The following is a 27086-nucleotide window of genomic DNA, read 5'->3' on the forward strand; positions in this document are numbered from 1 at the left end:
ACGCAATAATCTGTCACTCCAGCTTAATTTAGAGTTTTTAGTTTTGTATTGTCTCACCCTATGGTCTCACCATTACCTTAGATGACACAACCCCAGCCTATACAAACCTCCTTATATTATTTAATGCAACTCTGCTCCAGTCTGAATCCCTTCTTAGTCACCCGTCAACTTTCCATGCGGTGCAAATTATAACCAAATTTCCAGAATACCATCACAAGAAAATGCAAATCAGTGGCCGTCTCATTTTCACTACTGTTTCCCTGCACGCATCAAGATAAACGTTGGTGTCAGTTCTCCACCATGAAACCCATGCAGGAGAAGAAGATTCAACAGGACATTGTAATTAAAATAAGGACCCATAAAAAACCTCAAACTGCAGGAAACTCCTCATTGCTCCGCACACATCTAATGTTTTCATCTCTTCAGTGGAAGCCAGAGCGGACGTTTAAATCATATGTTTCATGTACGTCAGCCTAACGTTCCGTCTGCGGCTGGTTAGACTTGTGGCCGACTCCACTCGTTATGTACTGTTGAGTACAAAACCAGGCCTATACAAACACTGTTTATAAGGTTCATAACTCAACAGCCACCCATTTGCAACAGACATATCGCATTATGATTGTTTCTGTGGCTTTCACAGTATTTTCATGAGCTTGTGAGCAGGAAGGAAAAACCACAGCTGAGTTTAGAACAGAGCTCTCGGTTGTATTTGAGGAGCTCCACCGCTAACATCCACCGACTCGCACAGGAAGAATGGTACAATCAGATCAATTTCACAATCAGAATAATTTATTGAGCACACAATCAAGTCGGTGTGTGGTGTGGAGTCGGACATCCAACCCTGCCTTACTTTTCTACTTTACACAGCAAAGACTCCTTCTGTTGGCTCCCCCTTGCCAACCTCGAAAGGATAATCTGTATAGAAAACGGAGGGATGATATAACCAGGGTCAAATAAATCTCTGGACACTTCACCTGTAGTCAACCCTGACCAATGTCATTATTATTTTGATTATTGAACTCATATTTAATTAGATCCTCCATATATTCACAGGGTATGATGCACAGGACACAGACACAAGGCAAAAATTGACTAATTCCACAAATTCATTCTGGGCTGATTTAACTCTCCTAATATGAGTCTTCATGGGCCGTTGTGCATTCAACAGCAATCATGAGAAACAGAGGGTGAATTGAGATGAGGGTTGTCAGGGGACTGACGATGGATTCGCTCGGCCTCCTCCGGGATTGACAGGCAGAGCTCGGAGGTCATTGGGTAAGTGGTCTATCTTGGCTCCTCGCCTCGGATGTGACTCTGACCTCGACTCCTCATGATCCCGGCCTGCGTCTGGTCCTGCCTCAGCCTGGCCACGAGGTATCCACTCTCTGTCGGGGCAGACTGAAAGGCGTGTTGGTGTCGAGGCTGCACGTCACGGATTGTCGTCAGTCATCAAGAATGTGTTGACAAGTCCTGTCAGTCTGCCTCTGCCTCCTCCAGTTGGCAGGTAGATTCCTTGTTGGCAGCTCTATTTCCCCCTTGTCTTACACCGAAGGGCATCACATCAGATTAGCGTGTGCTTGTTGCGTGCAGGTGCACTGAGCAGGCATATCTAATGTGTGTGACTCTGCCAGGCTGACTCAGATAATGTGTTTTGCCGTGTGCATTTGGCCCAGAAAATGCTGACCCCACGTAAACCGATGATTTGTGTTTCCTCGAGGTTTTTCCCCTTTGAATGTTTGAGCGTTTGCTCAGATAGAAAGACATAAAGCACAGGACTTGCGTGCAGATTGCTGTCCCCTTTCTGACCCGGTTATTACACAGTTGATGGACGTAGACATTTACAGTAATTCTCAATCCAAGGACGCTGCAACAACAAACCACCACAGTGACTTACAAGAATGAATAGGAACTTGTTTGTCTGAGCTATTTAGCCTCAGATCTCTTTAAAACTAAAAGATTTTTATTAAATTAATAAAGTTTATTAAACTTTGTATTCTAGTATTTGTATTTGAGTAAATCACATGAGGGAGAACAATGACTATTCCATTTGCAGATTCCATTCTTGGTTGTCCTCATCCAGTTTATTTGAATATGGAAATCCTGGAACAGGGATTGGTTTTGCATGAGAACACATTTCATTTGAAACACAGATACGTTTCATGGAAGACATACTGACATATGGTAATTCTGTTTACCTGATATTCATCTTTATCTTAATGTGCTCTGGCGTCCAATCCAAATTCAATACCCTTCAACGTTTTTAGCCCCAGGGATGGTATGAACCTCAGAAGATGAATCCAAACGACTATGACTGTTACTGTAGCACATAGCGTTACTAAAATTCTGCCTCGGATGTACCTGGTGTCCACACTACTGCGGAGTTTTAGAGCCGCTCAAACAGAGAAGTTTGGAAATTCTGCTGACCCCGTTTTAGCTGCGTTTTTGTCTGGACAGGACAAGGAAATGGAGATATTTGGAAACAATGATGTAGTAGACGCTCACAACCACCTGCTGATTGGGTCTTTTCGGTCGCGATGTAGCCTTCGCTGATTTGTCAGGCTCCAATCAAGTGACACAGTAATCAGAATTTACAATAATTTACAAGGTTTGGTACTGGTTAGGTAGTTGTGTATAACATTTGGAAAATGCTGAACCTGTAAATTGATAAATAGGAGCAATGTTACGTTCTGCGGCATGAATGCCGTCTCAGTTCTCAGGTTCAGAGTCTCTGAGCTTGATGTTGAAGCCGCCTCAAGTCTCACAACCAAAACCACAGGATTAGTTAAGTGAATAGAATTTCCTCTCTGGCAATAGTGGCTCACGACCTGGTGTTTTTCAGTGCCTCCAGTTTAGTGTTAATCTGACCCTTGTTTCGTACAATGCCACGATTTCCACATGTACGGCTCCTTTTTTTATATAGTTCAGTGCATGTTTGAAAGCAGCTACAGAGTCACTGACACTGACGAGATGCTGTGTTGAGGAAACACGAAGTACACAAATTAACAAAACACAGTTGAAAACAACAATGGCAGAGTAATCAGCAAAGGCGGGAAGGCAGACAAAGACAGGAAGTGAAGTGAGAGAGAGGAAAAACACAAGGGAAAAGGGTTTGAAATAAAACAGGAAGTAAAGAACTCAAAGTGTAAATAAACGTATAAATTAAAGAGAAGTAATACAACAAAGTCCATAAACACAGTGAGCATACATTTATTTGATCCATTGTAAATATGAAATATAAATGGTATGTAACTAAGTACATTAACTCTGTTACTGTAATTGGGAACGTTTTGGATCTGTACTTTACTAAAGTAGATTCATTTTCAGATACTTTTACTTCACTACATATATCGGCAAACCTGCAGATAAATATGATACTTTTACTTTTTGTCAATTTATTTGCACTCTTACTTATGTACTTCCTCCACCATTGATTAAAGTAAAGACAGGTAAGGTAACTACTAATTCTGTGCAGTCTAATGACTTTGTTGAAACTGTTTACAGGAATAAATATCACTCACAGTATTTATTGTCATGTGCATTCTCCTAAAACCATTATGACATTAGAGGACGATGAAAGCAGTGTGTGTGTGTGTGTGTGTGTGTGTGTGTGTGTGTGTGTGTGTGTGTAGAGTAGATTAATGACCACCCACCAGTTCTGATGAATGGGAGATGGTGCTGCAGGGAGAGTGAATGTGTACAGTAATATGTGAAATAAAACATGTGGTGTGGGTTGTTTCCAAATGATCTCACTCCCTCTCCACTTCTGAATATCAGTGAGGAGCTCGACCTGGACAGCGAGAGGTGCAGTTAGTCACAACATGGTGCAGCGGAGTTTATAAATGTTGACTGGTGAGTTCTCTGTGTGGATCATGTGGAATGACAGAGCTGGAGGAAAGCTGTTGGCTCAGAACACGTCTGTCGCCTGGTGTTGACAGACGTGCAGTCGTGTCTTGGCTGCTTCCACTCACTCGATCACATAATAACAGAGAAAGACGGAGCTGCCTCGGCCATGAACTTCGTTTTATTCCACTTGACATGTGGTTGTGAGAACGGCCCAAACCTAAAATTAGTTTCCTGCTGTCTATATATTCCTGCCGTGCTTGCGGCATTGCTCCATGGATTGCAAAGTTGGCCGTCAGGCCGTCAAACTTTAGTCATGACTGAAATTTCTCTAAAAATATCAAGTGGATTTGCCAGGAAAGTTTGTAGAGATACAGTATGCATGGTCACCAGAGGAAGGATCCTAACTGAGGGATCCCTGACTTTTCCAGTAGCACCACCATGAGGTTGACATTTTTTCCAATGTAATTTGATTGTCACCATACAATATCCAGTTTATTTCTTTGTGATTAGTTATTTTTATGAATATATATTATTCTATTGATATTTATGAATTATATTTAAAAAATTAAGAATTAAAAAAATATTCATCCATATATTCACAAGATTTCTAGAAATTGAACTTACTCTCTACTGGAAAGAAGTGCATAGTTATACTTTGTATTTATTTTCTTACATATTTAGTTCCTCATTTAACAAAGTTATTATTAAAAAATATGATTGAAATACTGAATGATTTATTGATTCCCTAATATATTAATTTACAATTGTATGGCATTTACACTTAATTTAGAAAAAAAAAACTCAAAAATTACACTTTGAAATATAAAAAGTGCTGGGCCAACTTAAAACAATTCTTTCGATTTGTAGCACAACAATTTCTAAAGTTTGTTTAACTTAAATTTAACAACTTTTATTCACACAATTGACAACTTTGATTGCAAAGTCTATATAAATCAATTTGCGTGTAACCAGTTGAAGTTTTTACAGCGTACAGTCAGTGAGAAATAACTTTTAGCTTTAATCTTGTAAATAAATAAAAAAGACCTCAAACTCAAAAGAATTAGAAGAAAAAGAACAAAATGTCATTGCATCACTTTCTCGAGTCAACAGGTTGTTAGTCCTTGAAATCAGTATGAGAGTTTCTCCCTCTCTCTCTTTATCTCCCTCCTCCCCTCTCCGGCCTTCGCTGCCTCGGTCTTTAAAGCATCTTTCACGGAAGTCAGAATGTGCTCTCTGGTTCTACCAGGAGAGGATTGATGCATCTCCCGCTTCTGTGACTGACAGAGCATGTAAACAGCTAAATGTGCGGCTCAGAGCTGTCTGGCAGCCGGGGCCCCTGTGTGCAGGCTGATGTCCTGGGGGCCTGTGAGGGAGGAACGAGGGCCGAGGGCTGGCGCGGCTCTCAGACGCCTACGCCCCTGATGCACATACTCAATGTGCAAAGTTGGTATTCTGAGCCGTGCATGTTATTTGTCCTTATTAACTCGTAATCTTAATTAATTCATGAACATTTGGATACGTTTTGGAAGCATGTGCGATGCTTCCTGTGATATGTCCTCACAGCATGTGTGTGATTTTAGCTCAGTGAAGCTCAGACGGGAGGAAGACTGACAGCTGATTTTTGTTAGTAACACACACACAGAGACACACAACAATGATAGTTTCAATATTACTCGCAGTTAATCCACTTTCTCCATCTGTTTGCATGAGAAGCCCTATTCGGACCAGTTCCCTGTTTGTGAAGACAGGCTGATGCCTCCCCCTGCTGGTCACATTCAGTACATCCACACACTACAAGAAAGAATGGTGAAAATGTACAGGTGGGGAAATACACTGAAGGTACAGAAAACAGAAATAAGTGTGACTAAGTCTCCATCTATGGAATTTTAGTGGAATTCCCTCTCATGTTAAAAACTCTTTTTATTTGGTGAGGTGGGACAATTCATGTTCCTGCACAACACCAACACAAAACCTACTCAGTCAAAACTTTATACAGACTTCGGACACAAGTTTTTTATTTTTATTTTGTAAAGGACAGAGAGCATTTAAAATGTATTCACTCTTATAATATGTGCAATATTCATATGTCTGTGCATTGTATTTCACTGCATATATTCTCACAACTGTATAATCTGTTTACACTTTATATAATACTTCTATTCCATTATAATTTTCACATTTTCTCGCATTTATTATATCGCATGTTTATTTTATCATACTAATGTCTGTTTTTGACCGTCCTCTTTGATGCTGTAACAAGACAAATAAAGAATTGTCTTATCTTATCTTATCTTTTCTAAATATACATAATTTGGTTTCCATCCATCATCTATACTACTTTATCCTTTAAGGGCAGCAGTGGAGCTGTAGCCAATCCCAGCTGACATTGGACAGGTCACCAGAGTATTGCAGGTCTGACTTTGACAAACATTTACGCTCACATTCACACCTACGGTTAATTCAGAGCCTCCAGTTAATTTAACCCCAATCAGCATGTCTTTGGGTTGTGGGAGGAAGCTGGAGAACCTGAAGAAAACTCCACTCAAAACAACTAAATCACTGCAGCATCCTGCTTCTCTAAAAATAAATCTGTTAAAACGTAGCTTTGTTACTCCATTAGTCAAATATTTAATAGATGTTCCTCTTCAGGCATTAAACTGTTTTTATGAAATCCTTTTGGAAGTTTAGAGGGAAAATGTGTCCTTAACGAATACATTTAAAAAGCATGGCAACGAGCCCCAAATGCGCTGATCCTCTACTAATTCACCAAAGAACTTAGGTACAATTAAAAACACGTTTTATAAGAATATCCTACATTCAACGTTTATCTGTAAAGCCGGGAGATGTAGTGCAGTTGCATTTAAATGAAAATACCCAACACATATTTTTGTCCATTGAATGTGATTTATTTTCTAATCTTTACATAGAAAACAGATAGGACAAAAAAAAAAATCTATCTTTGAAATTTTAAACGTACAGGTAGGTTTTCACTGTTAGGAAAAGTTATCCAGTCTATTTCCTTTAGTGTTAAATACACGATTCTACAATGTTCTCAACTGGTCGTATGATCTGTCTTTGACATATATAAAAAATAACTTTTAAATATATAGTTTCTTTACTTTGTGCATATTCAGCATTAAGGAAAAGGCATTAACATGAGGACTCCACAACAAACTAATACTGTTAAACAATATTATATTACATGATGGGGCTGCGGGTGATTATCCACATCTTGCATAATATAACATGGATAAATGAGTCGTACATATTTCTATATTTCATCTCTCAGACACGTTGCAGTTAAATCAGGAGATGTTAACACAGTGTAATAAGGAGGAGGCTGGAGGACGACTAGACGACCACCTGAAGGACGTCCACAGCCTTCGAGACTTTCAATTGGGTGGACTCGGACTTGTTGCGCGCCCCTTTCTCCGGCGTGCTTATCTTCTCACAGTGGCTCTCCGGCTGACCGCTCTTCTGGTGGCCGAACTCAAAGCTGATCCTGAGCTCTCCCATCTGACAGCGAGGGAGAACGTCCGGGATCCACTCGATCACAAAGGGACTGGCCTCCTTCTGATCTGCCGCCATGCCAGGTCCTGGCAGAGACACCACAGTGTGAATGTGTGCAGCTCTACAGTCGTAGGTATCACAGCTGGATACGGTCACTCACCGACTTTGAGGAAGGTGCGGAGCTCCATGGGTCTTATGGCCTGCGGCCGATCTGTCCTGTATCCCTCTGGTAGTTCTGGCTCGGGAAGAGGCTCGGGACAGCGAAAACGGGAATAAGAGCCATCTATGTTTTTCACAAAACTCTGATAGACCTCCAGAGGCAGCTGGAGGGCAGACAGTGAGGTGGAGAGCGAGAGAGGGAGAGGGAAGAAGAGGTGAGAGTGGCAAAGTCAATGAAATCAGAGTTTAAATCCACTCTGTCATTTTATCTAAAACAGTCTGTAAGTGTGGAGTTGTTTTTCCAAAATGTTTTATAAGCACAAATACAGCAACTCATTCAGATGAGATAACAGAAGCATAATCATTAACAAAGTAACAACATAATGCAATTCATCTGCCCAGGGCTTAAAAAGTGTTTTACATATTATGCTGGAGTCTTATTTGAAGGCAAAGTAGATGAATGATATTTTTAAATAGACTCATCTTCTCTCATCTAGATTTTGGCAGCAGCAGCTTTTTCAGTCTGACTCAGAAAGCACAGGACACAGGATGAAAAGTGAGGGGGACATGTCTCCTCGTCCTCAGTAGAACTGACACCCTGGCCTAAGAACAATGAGGAGTTTACCTCTGGCGTTTCGAAGAGGCGTTTGACCTGCATGAGGTTGGTGATGTGCCAGGTGTACTTGGAGAAGGAGCCGAGAGGAAGTCCATCATTTCTCACAAAGGCTGACGTCAACACAAAAAAGACACAAAGAAGAGAGTCCAGATTTATTTACATGTTTGTGGTCTGCTTATCCAGTGGTGGAATAAGAATTCAAATCCTGCTCTTAAAGCAACACAATGTTAGATTTGCTCTTGTGTAAACTCTGGTTTGAGTCTCGCTTCACACACAGGGGCACACACATGTACATTTTATATAAGCTACTATATATACATACACATTATATACTGTATGTATCCCATATGTTTCATAATAATGCATTTGAACTAGGGTTGCAAAGGGGCGGAAAGTTTCCATGGGAAGTTAAGCTCGGGAATTTTGAAAAAAAAAAAAATATACGCAAAGTAACGCTGAGCAATAAAAACATCATTCAAAACTCTATTTTAAAGATGTATGGAATGCAGCACACGCTGCACGTTGCAATTCAACCCTCCACTGTGCATTCTTCCATCACATGCACAGATAATTCCCAGCATCCTGCACACTACAGCAGGGCTATTGAGGCCTGCTGTAGTGTGCAGGACTAGTCAGGTAAGTTTCGATGATATTACTGGTGCAAATATATTAGCATGCTGATTGAGGATTGTTCATCTGTTCATCTAGCCTATTTCTATTAATTTATCCATCAATTGTAAAATATTTTTACAGACGAATCCAATTGTTTGGCTAACTATTTATATCTCTGGCATTGCATTATTGTTTTTTTACAAACTTTCTTCTCATCTTATTCTACAGAATCTCATGTGTGGAGACATTTCACTCCATCCAATGTAGAAGGAAAAGGCTGTGTACATTTGCAAATACTGTGCAAAGACCTATGTTAAGAATGACACAACGATGCAGAAGCATATAGCCAAGTGCCAAAAGTTTCCTCAGGGCTCAAATCAGCCTATGACAAAACAAAATGTTTATATTTTTGTCTGTATATGACAAGGTAAATACAGTTAGTATAAATTACCTACAACATTTCCAGTTTATTCCCGTTTATTCCCGTTAATTCCTGTATATTCCCGTTAATTCCCATGGAAAGTTTCCAACTTGAATATTCCCTGAATTTTGCAACCCTAATTTGAACATTTGAAAACTACCTTCAGTGACTATTAGCAGCACCGGGACAAATCACCAGCCAATTAAAACATTCATAAAATGTGTACTGTCCTCAGTACATACTGAGAATACTGAGCTAGCTTTTTCTTATAGTTAACTGTGTACTCCAGCTCACAGCTCATGTTCTGGTTGGTGCGGTAGAGTTACAAAGAGCTATTCCAGGCACCCGGGGAGCCCTGTGGCAAAGGAAGAAATGCAATTCTCTGAATTGTAGGTTGGTGTACCACTGAAAAGATTTTAAAGCTATTATTGTGAGGTTAAAAACAACTAGATTTACACACAGATTCAACAATGCTAAATCATGCATGGTAGAGAGTAGAGAAATGTACGCTGTGACTGACATAGTATTATATACTGTATGGCATTGTCAGATTGTTGATACTGATGCATCAATGCATGGGTATTACTTACTACTGTAGGTTTTCCCACCTGTTGTGAAGTTTGGCAGCCTCCTCTTCTTCGATCCGAGCGAAAGACGATGCTGCAACGCGTTGAAGAACTCCTGAGAAATGTGGTACACCAGAGGTTGTGGTTTCCCTGAAGGATAAATGACAAAAACAACATTTCACTGTGAACTGTGTTTACTTAACAACATCTCAGTTGCTTTGCTGAGAACAAAGTTATTAGAGCTGATGAGCTTCATATCTAACTGGTTCCTATATGCGGGATTTCAATCTTCTTTAGCTTTACCATCGAACTGGTAGTGCATGGTCTGGTGGATCCTCTCTGTGACACTGGCCAGCCACTGATGGAAACCCAACGTCACTGTGCGCTCGTCCACAACCTGCGTACCCCCTGAGGCATAAACACACAGATCAGATGATCAAACAACACAAAAAGCTCACATTCATTATTGTCTTACTTTCTACAATCAAGATATTTTGTCTAAAATTACTCAAAGATTTATTTAAAGGCCTGAATATTACCGGTCATGGAAGCCAAAGTATGAAACATATCAATGGTTAACATGGAGAAAATACAGATTATTTACTGAGACTGATATAACTTTTTTTTGTTTATACATCCCAATATTAACCTTGAATGTTAAACGATTTAATCTTTAAATAATCCTGAACTATTTCCATTACTTTTTGTGGAGGGCTAAAGTACAATCTATAGAAGAACCCATTCAAGTTTTGGTGCAGATCTAGGATTTTTTTCTTCTTTTCTTTAGCATTGCAGGATATTGATCTGGGTCCAAACCAAAATTGAATTGGTTCTTCCCTGACTCAAACCACATCCCTCTAGTGTTTTTGTAATCCACCTTGCGTTATCCTGCTGACTAACAGACACACATAATCTCCTTGCCTATAGAAAGCTAGAAATATACTTAAGAGGTTTGCAGGGCTCTTTTCTGGATGAAGATCTGCAGATACTTTGGTTGTGTCAGTCATGAATTAAATGTTAAAACCGCAGAGTTCTTTTCAGAAGTGGATGAGGATTAGTGCTGCAGGAATAGACAGAGGGATGATAAAGATAAAAGCAGATGTCTGAGACGATGCAACAGTCAGATTGCAAGCAGCAGGGAGGTGAGAAGGCGATAGAGGGCGTGGGCTCAGTAGGAGGAGGCAGCACCTGAAACCTTCAGCCCACCAGCCCACTGGAGGGTTCTCCTCTGACCAGCTCTTCTCAGGCTGGAGGCTGACACTCCCTCTCTTCCCACACCAGAGGCATGGGGCGCTGAGGGGGGGTGCACAGAGGCAGGAAATGAGAAGAAGGGGCAAGTTGGGAAGGATAAGACAGAAACAGAAACAGAAGGAAGGACTATGAAGAGTCAGACAAACATGCGCTGCAGACTCATCCTGCATTTCTGAGTGGTTGATGCTCTGTAGCAAGTCTTTCAGGGGGCATTGAGATGAAATCACCAGAGAGAGATTCCTCCAGGCGAACTTTCTTTGCTTTGTGATGAGAGTTGGCTGCTTCGGCCTGATGCTGCAGGGGCTTCTCACTGTGACCTGCTGAGCCACTGGGAGAATTTCGCTGCACAGCTGAGAGGGAAAAACAAGGAGAGAAACACAAGCACAAACAGAATAAGTTAAAGGAAGTGTTTGACGATTGTTCAACTATAGTCCAGGCAAATTAGCGTTTTACGACCGACTAATTATAAAATAATTTTTTTCATCATAGATTATTTCTATGAGGTGTCCAGAACAACATACTAAAAGTCCTAAGAAATCCTAGTTGAGGAAATATGTTTAATTCTCATCAATGTGTGCCAATGAGGCCAGGCAACAATACACCCCAAAGGGGGTATTTTTTTCCTTTACTCCTACTTCTATTTTTGGCTCCAAAATGGGCTACTTTGCCTGGACTACTATTCCTTTCAGACAGGTTACGGTACAGCTAGCGTACCACTGGGCGTGTAGCCGATGAAAGGAGCGAACTCGGCAGCCAGTTTCTCATCGCTCGCAAAGGCGCACACGCAGGCGTAGAAGTGAAGGCAGGGTTGTGGTGAGGCCGAGCTGGGAGGAGAGTGAAAGGCTCCACCTGCTCCATCAACACCGGGTTTGTTCCTCCTGCTGTTGCTGCTGCTGCTGCTGCTGACCTGGCAGGCACAGTGGAAAAAACTGTGCTGCTGCTGCATCTCTCTGCCCTTTCTCTGACTCTTGGAAACCTCGGACAGTCCGGCGGCACCCACGGTGAGATGCAGGAGGCCCAGAGGATGATGGGAATCCGTGTGGCACTTCACCACCAGCATGTCTTTGGAGACGCGCTGCACCAGGGGGCCCGGCGACTCGGTGGCCAGCCTCCACAGCTCCTCCCTGGCCTGGATGGAGGCCTGTAAACTCTCCAGCACGGAGCTCTTTAGGGTCAGCGGAGTGGCGCGGCTCTGACACTCTATGGCTTGTTTGATGTGGATGCAGAGGCTGTCCGAGGACTGCTTGGAATTGGCCGCCCCCGAGTCTGCCTCGCCCTGATTTGACCTTTGACCTTGCCTGCAAGAGGGCAGAAAGCAGCGGCCCAGGTTGATGCGGGTCAGCAGGGTGGCGCCGTCACCGGTCGCTATGGCAGTGTCGGTAGGGACAAGCTCAACGAAGCCCAGCTGTGTGGCTGTGGCTCCTCTCCCTCTGTGACACACTGAAAACACCTGGACTCCTCCGCCCGTGCCGCCGCCCAGGACTCCTCCTCCGTCGCGCTCCTTCCCAACCCTCTCATCGCTGTCTATTATCACCTTCACCACCTCCACCGCACATTTCTTCCTGGTTCTGACTCCCGCTGAGGCATTTCGGAGCGATACCCCGCAGGCCTTGTTCTTGCAGCTGAGCCCCCGGGTGCCGTTGTAGACGCCACACTGAGGACACTTGCGGATGCCGCGCAGGGTGGCCCTCCCCAGGTTGGAGAGGAAGGATGGAGTCGTGGATGTGCTTTTCCTGCCGTCTCGCTGTTTCGCTGCCAGGTTGGCCTGAGTGGTCAACGTCTGCGGAGCGGAGGAGGAGATGACGCTGGAGGAGGAGGACACTGTCACTTCAGTCTCCATTCTGCTACTGAGAGTTCAGCTGGAGGTGAAAGGATGTGAACCTTGTCAAAGAGGGAAAAGAAATAGAGATGATTTTTAACTACATAGCTCAAATGATGTTGGTAGAAGTCATGACCTTTGATCATGAGTCTGATGTCAATGATTTCAAAAGTTTTATCCAAGACCGAATGTACAAAAAAACAAAGACGCAATCGTTGATTTTAGAAGATTACAGCTATGTATCAAACAAACTTTAACTATACCGTATGTCGATATCATTCCTCAGTTCAAAGTTTTTTATTCAATCTTTTAAGGTGTGAAATGCTTTTATAACTATATTCCATCTGTATTTAATAGATCTGTTGTTCCAGTGGACTGTGAATTGTTTCCTTTTGCTGTGGTTTTGTCTCTTTCTGGATATTTTGCGTGTTTGCAGATGTTTTTCATGTCTCTGTGGTAATTATTTTATTTTTATTCTTTCATCACACAGACCAAAACAAAACAAGACACACAATTCAAACAAAAAAGAAATAATCACAAAGGACAAAAAAATCATAATAATATCTGTGGTAATTTTGCATCTGTTTTGCAAAAAAACTACAAAAATAAAGTGACTATTTATTATGCAGCTTGATCATTTTACATTATTGGATCATTAGCAGTAATGCATTCACATGCCAGCTGGCTCAGGATGGAATAGATTTACCAAGCTGCTGTATATAGAGCTGATACCATGAGATCATTCAAAATATATATATAATAATTACTTTGAATTGTAATTAATTGTTTTAAAACTTTTTGAAGCAACAATGCCAAATCATGTACTGGCTTCATGTTATTAGCATGTTATTAAAATTCGTTTGTCATATATGAGGATATAATGAATTGAAATCGTTGGATTTTGCTACTAAGACAAAACACAAATCTGAAGACACAGACAGATTCAACAGGCCCTTAGGCAAATAATCCAATAATTGAGTCAATAATCTGCCCATAATGTTAATAAACTGCAGCACTGACTTTGTATTCATCTGTAATAATTTATAATTTTTTGTGATAGTGTTAATGTGTTTTGCACGTTTCACCTTCATTTTAAAAGTATCAAGTATTGGAGCCTATAATATAAATATTGCAGGGTAACAGAAAGAATATGTTACTCAGAATTTTTTAAATCAACTGTTATAATAAGAAAAAAATTAAAAAGAAAAGAAAATTAATTTAAAACTGCACATGAGCAGAAATCTATAATAACTGACTTTCTCCCACTGTCAACGATTATAGATTAGTCATCATTGTCATCCCTGCACACTGTACAAAACTAATTTCGCTGCAGGAACAACATATGAAATTAAAGTTCAAACTATATGTTTTAAGATGCATAATGACGTGATTAAACTTGAATGAAATGCACTCAGCCTTATCGAGTTCAGTGGCTGAACCCACGTGGCTGTTGAACACGCAGCTGCTCGCTGTGGACTCGCCACCTGTGTGACGCGTGTGTGCGTGCGAGTGAAGTGCTCACAGTACCTGTCTCCGGCTCTGTTTGGTCAAACCAGCTTCACTCTGGCTCCAGATCCGCCTCGACCGTCGCCATTGCTCCTTACATCCCGACAGCCGCATTGCGCCTGTAACGACACTCCCTATTGGTCAGAGCAGGTCACGTGAGGAAGAGGCAGGAGAGAAGGGCGGGTGGAAGGGGGGGGTTGACTCTGTCGGAGCGGTGAATCATGGGAGCTGGAGTTCACGTGCACCGATGGCTGAGTTTGGCAGGAAGTTGAAACATGGGGAAAAGAAAATAAGTTTTCAGCTTAAAATTAATTAGTTATTATGCTCAAAAAGTAATGCATCTAATATGATATATTATACATGTAGACTTGATTATGTGGATGAGCATTAAAAGAAAAACACCTATAAGTGTGAATATCATTCAATCAATCAAATTTGATTTGTATAGCCCATATTCACAAATCACAATTCGTCTCATAGGGCTTTAACATGGTGTGGCATCCTCTGTCCTTAACCCTCAGCAAGAGTAAGGAAAAACTACTAAAAACCCCTTTAACAGGTAAAAATACGTAGAAACCTCAGAGAGAGCCACATGTGAGGGATCCCTCTCCCAGGACAGGCAGAAGTGCAATAGATGTCAAGTGTAGGAAAACATTCAGTTAAGGATCGTTCGGTCTCAGTGTTGGGATCCCCAGTGTCGGTTTTTAAGTGGTTGGACAAGATGTTCTTGTAAGTGTGAATATGAGTTCAGACAGAGTGAATGCATTTTTTTTAAAGATCTGTTTGTATGTATATATGTTTCACAGGGTTGGACTGGGCCACAACAGATGGACGAGGGGCCTCTACTGCCTCTCACTCAGCAGAAATGAAGCCAAATCATCCCAGATACCAAGGCTGCCATCTTGTGCATCAGGAGCCAGAGTCTGTGCAGTGATGATGCAGCCACAGCAGCGAGGTCACCTGTTCCCATGTGCTCGACCAATCGCGGTTCAGTTTCAACCGTCAATCATGCCATTTCCTCCTGTTTTTACAGCATCGAATAACTAATCAAAACCAAACTTACACCTCACGTGGATTTGATATTTTAGTTTTGTCCCTCCTCTTTACCCTGATGTCTCAATGTAAATATCATTTCTGATCTTTGCAAGTTCTTTACTGCACTCTCATTGAAACAATGCACAGAAACATTAAGAGGCCTTATGTCAAATTACATTTTAAACCCCTTTACTTTAGTATTTACATTTAAAAGAGCTGCATCTCAATTTAGTCCATCTAAACCCAGAGCTACAACAATTGGCAGATTAGTTTTATCCAGGACACATGCTAGAAAATTACAGACCTATAAGATAAACAAATTTAAGTTTAATTTCCCAATAATATAAACATCAAAAGGCTATTTCAATTCTACTTTAACCTCCAGGACAAAACTGAATCCTTCATTTAAATGTAATCTTCCTGGAATCAAACTTACTTACGAGAATATTTTTTTAGTTGAATGTTGCACATAACCATTAAAATTAGTATAACACGACCTTAGTGTCCTAATCCTTGCATTTAATCAAAACGTATAATTTTGTCATTTTTAAGCAAAATTATCAAATATTGTGATTCAAATTTGGGATGTTTACAGAATGTATGATCTTACAAGGCAAGGTGTAGGAAGACATCACCCTAAGATTGTGCATTTTCTTGAAAATCTGAAAGACCAAATCATGATCAAACCAGATTTAAATTAATGTCAAGTTGCAGCTATACACCAAAAACTGGAAATCAGATGCTCGTTACTAGGCCTCCTGAGAGAAAAACACGTGTAGTATAATGACCACGGAGACGTCTCTCCCTCCACAAGTTGTTTCAACAGCCTGGTTGTAAACATCAGATGCAAACAGTGTGAATGTGAGCTGTTTGAAGCATCAGCATTTTTAATGGGACAAAGCAAAAACACAAACCATGGGACTGAAGCATCAACAGAACTTCCCTCGCCAAACATAGGTTGAAAACATTCTCAGGCAACCGCCTTATCTCTGGAGATTTTTGGTTAAATTAAAAGTAACTCACTGATAAGGCAACACAATGGATGTTCCTACTATATTAAAAATAACGGTGGCATCAGTGAAAAACAATCTGATCCTCGTGAGGTTGTTTCTTAAACTACAAAGACAATCGTTATTTAGGTTTAAAATAGAATAACTTAAGTTATGCATCACTCGTCAATTTAAAGGCTGTTCGCATTGCATAGCAATGCAGCTTGTCCTCCAAGCTTATGGAAGAATCGAATGTTGCACTGTCTGTCCTGTACACGGACCGGCACTTGACAGGGGCGCTACGGTCAAACAGCTGTTTCTGAAATCCACTTCCCCAACCAGAAGCAAGCACGCTTCCTTTATTAACATGTTGTCTTTATACAGATTCAGTACAATTGAACAGACTGTTTGGTTATTTACATAAAAACAGACTTCCAAATGAAATTACAAAAGAAGGTGGAATGCAAAAACATAAAAAAAACCTAGTATTTCAAATTTTGCGAAAAGATAACCTTAAGTATTTGTGCAATAGTTGTCTGCCTAAAGTAAGGTAAGAGTGGCAGTAGTCCCTGCAATTGGTTTTTATTTGAGATATTGAAAATCTAATTTTAAAAAATAAGGTTGACAGTTGACAGCCACTTTGTGTTTTATAAACAAACATAAAGGTTTCACATGTCACATGGTGTCACTGCAACGATTCTTTATAAGACAGTCCTGAAATGAAACAACAAAAAAGGCAAAAGCTCTTTATACAATGTCATCGTTTTTAAAGTTGCTCACAAGAAAAAAAAAGGGGAAGAAAATGACACATTTTTCTATTATATCTGGAGCAAAAAAAGGAGGCGTAGTCCTTTTTTGTCTCAGGGGAGAGATGAACTGGACGTTGTCTTGTGTGTAAAAGCATCAGTTCATGCACACACACGTAAGCACACACACGTTTCGTATCCTCAGACCGGACGCTCAGTCTGTTCAGTCCATTCAGGGAGATGAAGTGAAGGAGCGCTGGAAATGTGACTCGTCTTTCTTTGTTTTGGTGGTATCCGCTTTCCCTCAACTGGCCTATATCTACTCAGTGATTCCCTACATTTCACAGAATGACTTTACAACACCCCGAGAACTTGCTTGGACTCATGATTCACGTCAGTAACGGGTGGACAGACCAGACAGAACAGTGGGATCGAGATGTTCCAATCGAGCAAAAAATTACAACAAACACCCCTTAGTCGACACTCATCTTGTGGTTGCGTTGCATTATAATGGACTATTTGAGTATTTTCTGTGGCAAAGTTTCTCGACTCTCCTCCCTGTATGATTGTTAAACACTGGTATAAAATCTGCCCTTACTCTTTGGCTCTGAGGGGCTGAAACAAACAAAACCTGCTGTTCGACTAAAGACTATTTTAAACTGAACTGTGGAAGAAATATCTTCATAATTTATCATTTTCATTTGGCCACTTATCTGCAGTCATTAGAAAAATGCACCAAATCATAAAATGGGCCCAGGAATGCACAGTGCATTAGCATTAGCTGTGTGTGTTCTGGAGTGGAGAGATTTGATTACACTTGCAGATTTGGGCAGTGGGTGAGGTTATGAGCTGGAAGGCTGATAAAATGGCGCACCAGCCTTCCTAACAGAGAATAATTTCTTGTGGTAACAGAGAGAGCGCATCTAATGCACTGCTTCCCCAGCAGAGTATCATCCTTTGTGACCTCAGAGGCTTAGAGAGGGGACTACTGGGATCAGTGGGTGTGGTAGCCAGCAGCGCTCATGCCGGCCTGGTTGGTCAGCATCGTTCCGTTGACTCCCTGTCCAGGCTCCACCATGCTGCCGTTGCTCACGGCGCCCACTCCTGTCCATCCGGCACCGGCATGTAAATGACTGTAAGAGCAGAGAGAAACAAAACAGTTAGACAAATAAAGTCAAGGAGAGCCAAGTTTTAAAGAAACAGGACATTGTCAGACCGCTGCACAGTCGACACGACACGACTTGCTGTCTTGTGATTCCAAGTCTTGTAGACACTGAGTTCCAACTGTAGCTGTATTCCCCATTTTCATATTAATTATTTGTGATTAGAACTTAACAAGCAGCCAAATTAACACTGCTGGAGGACTCGAGGTAGAGCAGTGAGTAAGTTATGTGCATGCAGAGAGGAAGTACGGACATGTAACTATGAGATAAGCTGATTTCAGAATAGCAAAATAAAAATAGATATGTTTGCATGCAGAACACCAATATTTGCAAAAGATAATCTTTGCATGTGCACTTCTTCTGCGCCAGGCTCCCCTCTGGTACTCACTTGTAGCCCTGCTGATCCCAGGTCTGTCCATAAACTCCGTAGCTCGGCACCTGCCATCCATTGGGCACATATTGACCAATCTGCTGCGTGTTACTGTACCACTGACCCCACTGGCTGTAGGGCTGCGCCGCGAAGCTCACCGTGTTCTGCTGACATAGAGAATGATATTTTAGGTGGCAGAGTATCAAATGACAGCAGCTTCACACAGCAGCCATGTCAGGATCTCACAGTCACTACAGCAGTTCACCAGCAGGGGTTAATTGAATGTAAGAATTTCAGGGTGATGATTAAAAGATGTAGGGGGTGATCCTTGTTCATACCTGTGGCATATGTACCTGCTGAATGGGGCTAACCATGTCTGTTGTTTCTTTGCCCCAGTAACACTTAACAACATAGCCCTCAATGGACGTGCCATTGACCGAGACAATGGCATGAGCTGCTGCCTCATGGGAGTTGAACCTGCACGCAGAGGAGAGCATACAAATCAGATTGCTTCATATCAAGTCATTCCATCGAGATATTAGGGTAATATATTTAAAGTATCATGTAAGCAAATAAATCAGAAAGTGATCTCACCTAACAAATGAGTAGCCTTTGTCTGGGAAAACACGGATTTCCATTATTTGGCCGAAGGGTGAGAAGGTCTGTCTCATAATTTGCTCTATGAACAAAAGAAAAAGAGGTTAATATTTCATTTGTTTCTTAACCTGCAGCTTGATCTCATGGACAAGCTGTGACTCACCTGTGAGGCCTGTGGTGACTCCTCCACAGTAGACAGTGCAGTTGCTGGGGCTGGACTGGCTCACCACCTCTTCAAAGGACAGCTGCTTGGTACTGGTTGCTAAAAGATAAGAGTGATCAGCTTAGATTTGATCTTACATGTGAATAATACCTTTTACAACACATTCATTGTGAATTGATACCGGTTCAAAGTAAAACTGGCCAAAGTATGTCAAATATAATCAACATAAACCAGTAGGAATATTAAAGTCTGGAGTGCATGATAGAGTGCATTAGATTATTGATATTTATATTCTTTTTCGGACCTGACTGACAAATGTTTTTCCAGTTTTTGTTCTGAACTGATTTTACAGATATTTCATTTACGTTCTTGTAAACTTTGATGTAATAAAACTCAAACAGTTTAGCTTTTTGATGTTAGTTCATCACCACAAACTATTTTTCATATTGATCCCTTATCTGATGAAGAGCCTATTACAACTCATCACTTTTCCAATCAATCCATTGGACCCGTTTTTTCGATAACATTAATTGTAAAATGCATGTCTACAAACTAGGCAGTGATGACGCAAGACAAAAAGGGGTCCCAAAGCTGTATAATTATATATATATATATATGACATTTAGAAGGTACATCTAGTAAGTACAACAAAATTGCCGCTATATACCATTTTATTTAGTCAACGAAAGGATCAACATCTTATGGTTTTATAAAAACAGGATATGACTAAGTGTCACCTTGGTTTTCAAGTAAAAATCGAAAACCTCAGATTACTACTTCCAACTTCAAAATAAGAAATCAAAAAGATTTGGTTAAGATTTTTTATTTTTTATTTTGGGAGCAGGGCTACCACAAAAATGTATTTACTTTTGTCCAGCTTTGTTACAAACTACCATTTCCTCTTTGCCGTGTATTATAAAAGAATAGTGTCCATAATCATCCATATTCCCAATTATGGCAGTGAGTGAAACCAGGGAATCGCTAAAGTTATAAAAGCGTATCCTGGGGGACGCATGACTATCTGATAGTAGTTGAGCTACTTCCGTCTAAGTAGATGAAATAGATCTGCTGCTGGATCTAGCTCTCAAGAGTACATTCCTTAAGTGTGCGTCTGAACACTGTGCACCAATTTAAGTCCACTGGTCAATCTAATTACTGAGGACTTACTTTCATTTGGAGTTTTAGGAGCAGGCTTCCTCGTGGCCCAGTTGGTCCTGATCTGCCGGCCTCCCAACCACTGCCCTCCCATCTGCTGTATGGCATTCTCTGCATCCTGATTGTACAGAGGAAACACACAGAACAAACTCCTGGGTCACAGACACCAAATGCAAAACATTTGACTGTGAACCTTGGCTCCGACTAAATCAATAAACAGAACCTGCTAATGTTTTCTCAGTCCTCTATCACACAGGCACTACCGACACACTTACCCATTTGTTGAAGAAGGACACAAAGCCATAGCCTTTAGATTTACCTGTGGCCATGTCTTTCACCACTCGACAATCCCTGTGGACAAATATAAACACTCTGTAAGTCAAGAAATACATTAAATAGAGTGATTAAGTTGTGATATTAGCAGAGTACCAGAATAATGTTATATAATATCTTTTGTTGTTTAACTGGGGCGATTTTAAGTTTTATCTATGGTGGGGATTTGGGTCGAAATGACAATGATATAAGGTTTAAATATAAAAACAAACTACATTAGCATTTGCTGTTATATACTAAAGATTGTAGTAAACTAAATGCATAGATCAGTCTCAAAACAAATCCAATAAAAAATACCAAATTCAAGGAAGAATTTTTTTTTCAAATAAACATTCAGTTTTTCATTCAATGTATTCAGCTGTGCCATAGTGCTCCACTGTTAAAACACAAGTAAACTACTGGTGCACTGGGTGACATGTTTGAGGTCTTCATGAGTTTACAATAATCGATCTGATCTTAATATATATCATGAGTCCAAATAAAAGTGAATGAATGAAAACGTATAATTTTTTTGTGACTTGTGTTTTAAAATTGTTGTGGTGGAAACCAATAGTTTTGGGGCTGGCAGCCACAGCTCGGAGGACAGAATTGTACAGACTAATAATTATGTGAGTACACTTACGATATTTTCCCAAAAGGAGCAAAGGCTGCTTTTATGTCATCTGTGGTAATTTCAGGACTAAGATCCCCAACAAAGACATGGAAGTGACCTAAAAGAAAGATTCAAATTGTAACATGCGGTCATTCATACCAATATGGGTTTATTGCGTTCATTTAATAAGACAATTAGCCAACTGACAGGTTAGAAACAATGCAACATTGTGATCTTGTTTCTTAATATTTAGATGTGCTACTTACTGCTTGTGTCTTTCTTTTGACTGGTTGGCGTTGTGGCCCAGTTGACCTTGACCTCCTGTAAGAGACAGATGTGGAGAACGGGGAAGAGGAAAAAGGTGAGGCGTAAAATACACTTGCAGAGGAGAGGAAGGTGCTTTTTTTTCTGTGATTAGAGGTTTGTCACACCACTTTTACTTAAGTCATATTTTGTGATTGAGAACTTTTTATTTAGTAAGGTGGTGGGGTCTCTGTATGCCACACTTGGGTTCTTAAAACCACCACTTAAAATTGGTCATCATCTAATTTTACATACCTTTGCATTAATTAATAAAACAATCAAATACAGTGGAGAATATCAAAGGGATTTAAAGATTTCACCTTCATAATCAGGAACATTGCACTCTCAGTCTAGAACAAATTTGGAGCAAAACTGAAGGAAGTAAGGTCCAAATAACAAGGGACTTACAAACAAGTGATTTTTACGAACTTGTTATACTCCTCAAATGGTCCTTCAATACCTGTTGAGGATAGAATATTTTCAACTGAGTGTATTTTTCTTGAAGTTGCTCTTATGTGGATTCTACGTGGAAATAACTTTGCAAAAAGAACACACAGCAGTAAAATGTAGGGGGAGAGAAGAGCATCAAGTAAAGTAGATCAGAGAATCTAACATGTAGAATGATTAGACAGCAGGGCCACGAATAATTAATTCATACACAGATTGGAAACGCACTCAAGGAAAAACCTCATTAAAACAGACAGCATGAAGTGACGATTAACTGAAAATGTTTTTACATCTGTGTTAAGGCACAAAATTACCCTGATTTTGATCAGTTAATGAGTTAAACCAGTTACGTAATTTGGAAAATTAACCTTTAAAGCTTATGTGAGCTTAATGTTAAGCATGTGTTGAAACAAGATGCAACATGACTACACTTAGATATATTTGGGTCTCCTGCGCCTACTAATGTGAGAGAATACATTAAAACAAGTTAATAATTAATTACTGTGGGCGACAAATTAGCTTTTAAGATTAGGACAAGAAGTTGCTCATTATTCCACCGAATGTTTTTATATCATGAAAATGAAACCCGAAAATCGCACATTGTTGTATGTTTAGTTATTATGATTTCTGGACTCTTTACAGCATTAACATGGCAGAGATCAGTCGTGTTCCCACCCCAGTCATTTCAGAGAGTGCACAGACAAATATTGTGCACATGGGAATAAAACAAATTAAGTGAAGTGGAAGAGGGAAGTAACATGAGTGAGATAAGGTTTAATAAGATACAAGCTTTTCCAGTTGCTTCATTTCAACCCTGCCCACCAAGCCTTGCCCCCGTGGACTCACCCAGGAGATATGATAGCTTACCTTACCCAGTATTTTCCGACCATTCATGGCTGCAATTGTGGCAGTGGCATGTCTATGCTCATAGAACTCCACAAAGCAGTACGGATCATGACCTGCCGTCTGGAGTGTACAGGAAACACAAAGTAAGTCAGTGTGGCTTCTGTGCAATTCTTAGGAAACATAATGACCTCATTTGGCATTAAAATGGTGGGAAGTAAAGCTGGCTGAAACTGGTAATATTAGAGGGATCATCAGCTCAGCAAAAAACACTTGACAGTGAAAATAGATTTGGATGGTCCCTGCACCCCACTCAATAACTAAAGCATCAAACAAAATCTTAGTATATGTTACGTGTTAGAAATGAATAGAGGCTAATATACACTTATCAGTCAAGCACCTAATATCAAAAGGCAACAGTTGTGGATCAACAGGATGAAAAATAGAAGAAGCAAAGGCAGATTGTAAGGACAGGAAGTCAGGCGCCTCTCATTGATTCCTTAGAAGCAACAATGTTGTTAGTAGTATTTTCTAAAGTTAGAAAAAGATGACAACTGAACTCACATCTACTATCATTTTACAGCTTTTGCAGGGTCCAATTTGGCCAAACAACTCCAAGATGAGGGCCTCTGTCACGTCCCGGGACAGATTCCCCACATACCTAAACAGAAATATAAACAAACAGGACAGAAACAACAGTAATTGCTTAGCAAGACGCTGTTTCCAAATCCATGTGAATTTAGACTCTGTGAACAAGTTCTGTTACTAATATTAGTGATGGAAGAAGAATTTAGCCCTAAACTTCATGAACATATCACAATCCAAAAATACCTAACTTAAATATAGTGTCTCAAATAAGTTATTAATGCTTTTTTGTCACATAGTGACCGTAAACTTAAATGGCTGCAGCCTCGATTTGCTGGTTTTCATAACATATATAAAACAATACACGAGGTCCACAAGGATTCTGGGAAAAGTTTTTTGTGCCGCATTCAATAGACAAATGATTAGATGATTACTCATTAAAATTGTCTGCAGATTAAACAATATTGACCAAAGGCTAACTCTACGATAATATGTTTTAGTTTTATAGCAGCGTTTCAAAACGAAACAAATCTCTGTCAAGATGAGAAGATTATCTTCAAATCGAAATAATTCTTGTCCATACTTACACACCTGGAACACATCACACAACCATAAATGCACATGGGTCATGCACATTAATCAAATGTCTCCATTTCCTCCCGTTAAGGATGAACGCAACCACAACATTTTCATACTTAAAGGGCGCCAGCAGTGTTTCAATTCTCTGTTTTAGGGGTTATGAATCTCCGGAGCAGTGCGGATGCCAGGCATACACGTTACTCTGAATTAAAAAATAATAATTGGAAGTCTAATAATCTGCACCAAATTGTACAACCTCATAAAAATTATTCAACATAATTTTCAACATCAACATTCATAAATCATTTTCCTGAGAAACTGTGTGGTGAACTGCTACCCCTTTAACTAGATCTCCATAACCATTTATTGGGTTTTTCTCTGGCCAATTCCCCATCCCTACCCTAAGTGGTGTTAATTGGTTCAGTACGTTTGAAACAAATCAGGAAATTAATCCTTTATTTTGTTAAGCTAATAGTTTACCATTGTGTTATAGTGTTGATAACTTTTAGCTCAAACTTAATTAGATGTTTCTAGTTCTAGTAGTTTTCCAAATGTGATGATTGGTGTTTTTTCGGTATCATACACGATAGTGAATAATTGTAGATGCTCGACTATTGAAAACAAGACATTTGAATGTCAGTTTGATCTGAGGGTTAATTTAGCAAATTACCATTAGATAATTTCTGACATATTCCCGTTTTAATTGAGGATAAATAATAATATCAATAACAATATTGATAGCTTGTGAGAAACGTGTATGTGTAAATGCCAACATCCCATTCCCTCAAACAAACAAACAATAAAACACCTACGATCACTTAACAATATGTAACAAATACAGCCATTATGAGTATTTTTTATCCACTCGTAAATGCAAATGTCTCAAGGCTGTTTGCAGGAAGTGATTCTGAATTCAATAACTATCTCTTCAACCTAATATACTGAGCAGCCGAGGACAAGTATTATTGAAATACACAGCTACTGACCTTGCTTTACCTCACTGTTGGGTTTAAATAGACTTAGCTTACTGTTAAGGCGGTTAATAATAACAAACCAAAACAATAACATCTGCATTCGCCTTTGTTGACATTTAGCCACGTAGCTTGTAGGAGAATGACCCATACACATAGATTCATAGGCCTCGGCCACAACATGTTTACAGACAAAGTAACGCAGAGGGTGATACACCAAACTCCATTGAAAAAGATGGTAGTTTAATGATCTGCCCATCGTCAGTCTATGCCGAATTAATCAAATGCGTAAATTAGCGAAATTCATCAAACGCAAAACACACCAAACACTAATTACAAATAACAATTCTTCTTTGATTCGGTTTTCTCGATGCAGCAGTGTGAACAGACGGATTTTTAGAGATTTTGATTTTTCTGGAATTTCGCTCGCTGGTTAGCATGCAAACCTGCTTGGTGATAACTGTGCACTGGTGAGATCGATACACTGCGTTTTAATTCAATAACGTGTTCATTTTAAAACACACACGGGTGCGATGTGCAAGTGCAGGAGAAAACCAGCGTGTAGAGAATTGAGTTCGCTCTGAGGAGACGAGCCACTGCTGCCTGTTACGTGACGAAAACAAGTGGTTAGCCTGTTAGCTAGCTAGCTGGCGGTACCGCAGACACACGCACACTTACAGGGTTTTGGGCTGGTCATCGTCCATTCTGTCACACTTGCTGGCCGAGAACAAGTCGCAACCCTGGGTGTAAATCCACGACTGTCGCGGGCAGCGGCCTGTGACACCGTCCGGTGAGTTTAATGCGCAGTGGAACTGATTTAGCGCCGCTGTTGTCTCCACAGTGAACAATGGGGGGAGCCGACAAAGATGGCGGACGGACCGGGCCTACATGAACCGCGCATGCGCAGTAGTTCATCGAAGGCAACTTCTGGCCACCAGAGATATCTCGAGTAAACACTATATTACAAGTACTTGTACTTTGTTAATGCCTGAATGGATTTTTACATTAAAAAAGACACTGAATTTACTTTCTAATTTGAAATATCAGACACAGATTTCATTCACTTAAATCAAGTGTTTTCTAATATTATTGACTAATTACACAATGTCCACAGAAACACACATTAATTTATGAACAATATGCTTGGTTTTGGTTAACATTTGTCTCACTTAAGTTTGGTAATTTTTATATATTATTGATAGATAAAATAAGACTGGATGGATTACTGAATAGGCTTAACAGGCACAGGCCTTATTTCTATCTATAAGCTGTATCAGTCTCAATGTCTTATTTTATCCTAACCTATAGTGATACACCAGAAATGAATTGTTGATTATGAGTCATCAGATTCTGTGAGGGCAACCTCTTGCCACATTTCAATGTACTGACCATCGGCAAATCAAGCACAGTACACATTATATACGTATTATTTTTTGTATATCTAAATGTAAAGTTTAGTACATTGCATTTATTTGCAAACTTTAGTTAGCAGTTACTTCGCAGATTCTGATTAATACTGATCAAAAATTAATTGATGATGCATTACTAGAGCTTTGGATGGGTTATTGAGTGGACCATGAGGTACAGGCCCACAGCACTAAGAGGTCAGAGGTCATCTGCAAAATTTTAAGAAACAAGACACAAAGCAACTACCAAGAAATACTAGTCTCCTGACTATCTGTCAGATAGGCCCCTGCTCGTTTGGCTGTGGACAGCCCTGTCAAAGCTGGTGATTATAACAGAAAGCGCCACAGGGCACTTTCATGTCTCCACTAATGTTCACTCTGCTCTCCTCAGATTTCTATAAGCACGCCACCTACAGAAGAACACTTGATAGCTCTGGTCGTTGGCTGTATTAGAGACTGATGACAAATTTCGTGCCGTTTTGCGGTGGGAATCATGTGCTCCTAAA

At 40.2% G+C, this 27086-nt stretch overlaps 2 protein-coding genes across 5 annotated transcripts; both read right to left on the reverse strand.

The window, feature by feature from the left end:
* Positions 1-6802: 6802 nt before the first annotated feature.
* Positions 6803-14389, reverse strand: c1h2orf42 (chromosome 1 C2orf42 homolog). The gene is made up of 8 exons (XM_061075836.1): positions 14325-14389; positions 11693-12859; positions 11206-11328; positions 10031-10135; positions 9770-9877; positions 8138-8238; positions 7514-7676; positions 6803-7439 (listed from the first exon to the last, which is right to left on the reverse strand). The coding sequence occupies exons 2-8, from the start codon at positions 12816-12818 to the stop codon at positions 7195-7197; spliced, it is 1971 nt and encodes a 656-aa protein (XP_060931819.1). The 5' UTR covers positions 12819-12859; positions 14325-14389; the 3' UTR covers positions 6803-7194.
* A 1805-nt stretch (positions 14390-16194) lies between these two features.
* On the reverse strand, positions 16195-26043 carry LOC132998323 (cytotoxic granule associated RNA binding protein TIA1-like). Of its 4 annotated transcripts, none has more exons than XM_061067914.1 (12): positions 25853-26043; positions 23604-23700; positions 23064-23162; positions 21713-21767; positions 21477-21564; positions 20797-20872; positions 20534-20639; positions 19367-19465; positions 19201-19285; positions 18960-19083; positions 18625-18770; positions 16195-18206 (listed from the first exon to the last, which is right to left on the reverse strand). In XM_061067914.1, the coding sequence occupies exons 1-12, from the start codon at positions 25876-25878 to the stop codon at positions 18068-18070; spliced, it is 1140 nt and encodes a 379-aa protein (XP_060923897.1). In that variant the 5' UTR covers positions 25879-26043; the 3' UTR covers positions 16195-18067. The 4 variants fall into 4 exon arrangements, with proteins under 4 accessions (XP_060923897.1, XP_060923889.1, XP_060923881.1 ...); XM_061067906.1 differs by having other exon boundaries at positions 18625-18773; XM_061067898.1 differs by having other exon boundaries at positions 18945-19083.
* Between the last annotated feature and the right edge of the window lie 1043 nt (positions 26044-27086).

This window comes from Limanda limanda, chromosome 1, assembly GCF_963576545.1.
Source record: "Limanda limanda chromosome 1, fLimLim1.1, whole genome shotgun sequence".
In the NCBI taxonomy this organism is placed as follows: Eukaryota; Metazoa; Chordata; class Actinopteri; order Pleuronectiformes; family Pleuronectidae; genus Limanda; species Limanda limanda.

Bases quoted from the DNA above. Each gene is read 5' to 3' on its own strand.
- c1h2orf42 (XM_061075836.1), bottom strand. From the start codon at position 12,818: ATGGAGACTGAAGTGACAGTGTCCTCCTCCTCCAGCGTCATCTCCTCC. The intron at 10,136-11,205 runs GTGATTTCATCT...TTTATGCCTCAG, and splicing joins CCTGGAGGAATCTCTCTCTG to GGGGTACGCAGGTTGTGGAC. The intron at 7,440-7,513 runs GTGAGTGACCGT...TGTCTCTGCCAG, and splicing joins CCGCACCTTCCTCAAAGTCG to GACCTGGCATGGCGGCAGAT.
- LOC132998323 (XM_061067888.1), bottom strand. From the start codon at position 25,878: ATGGACGATGACCAGCCCAAAACCCT. The intron at 23,701-25,852 runs GTAAGTGTGCGT...ATTTCTGTTTAG, and splicing joins GATGACCAGCCCAAAACCCT to GTATGTGGGGAATCTGTCCC. The intron at 19,084-19,200 runs GTGAGATCACTT...CTCTGCGTGCAG, and splicing joins AAAGGCTACTCATTTGTTAG to GTTCAACTCCCATGAGGCAG.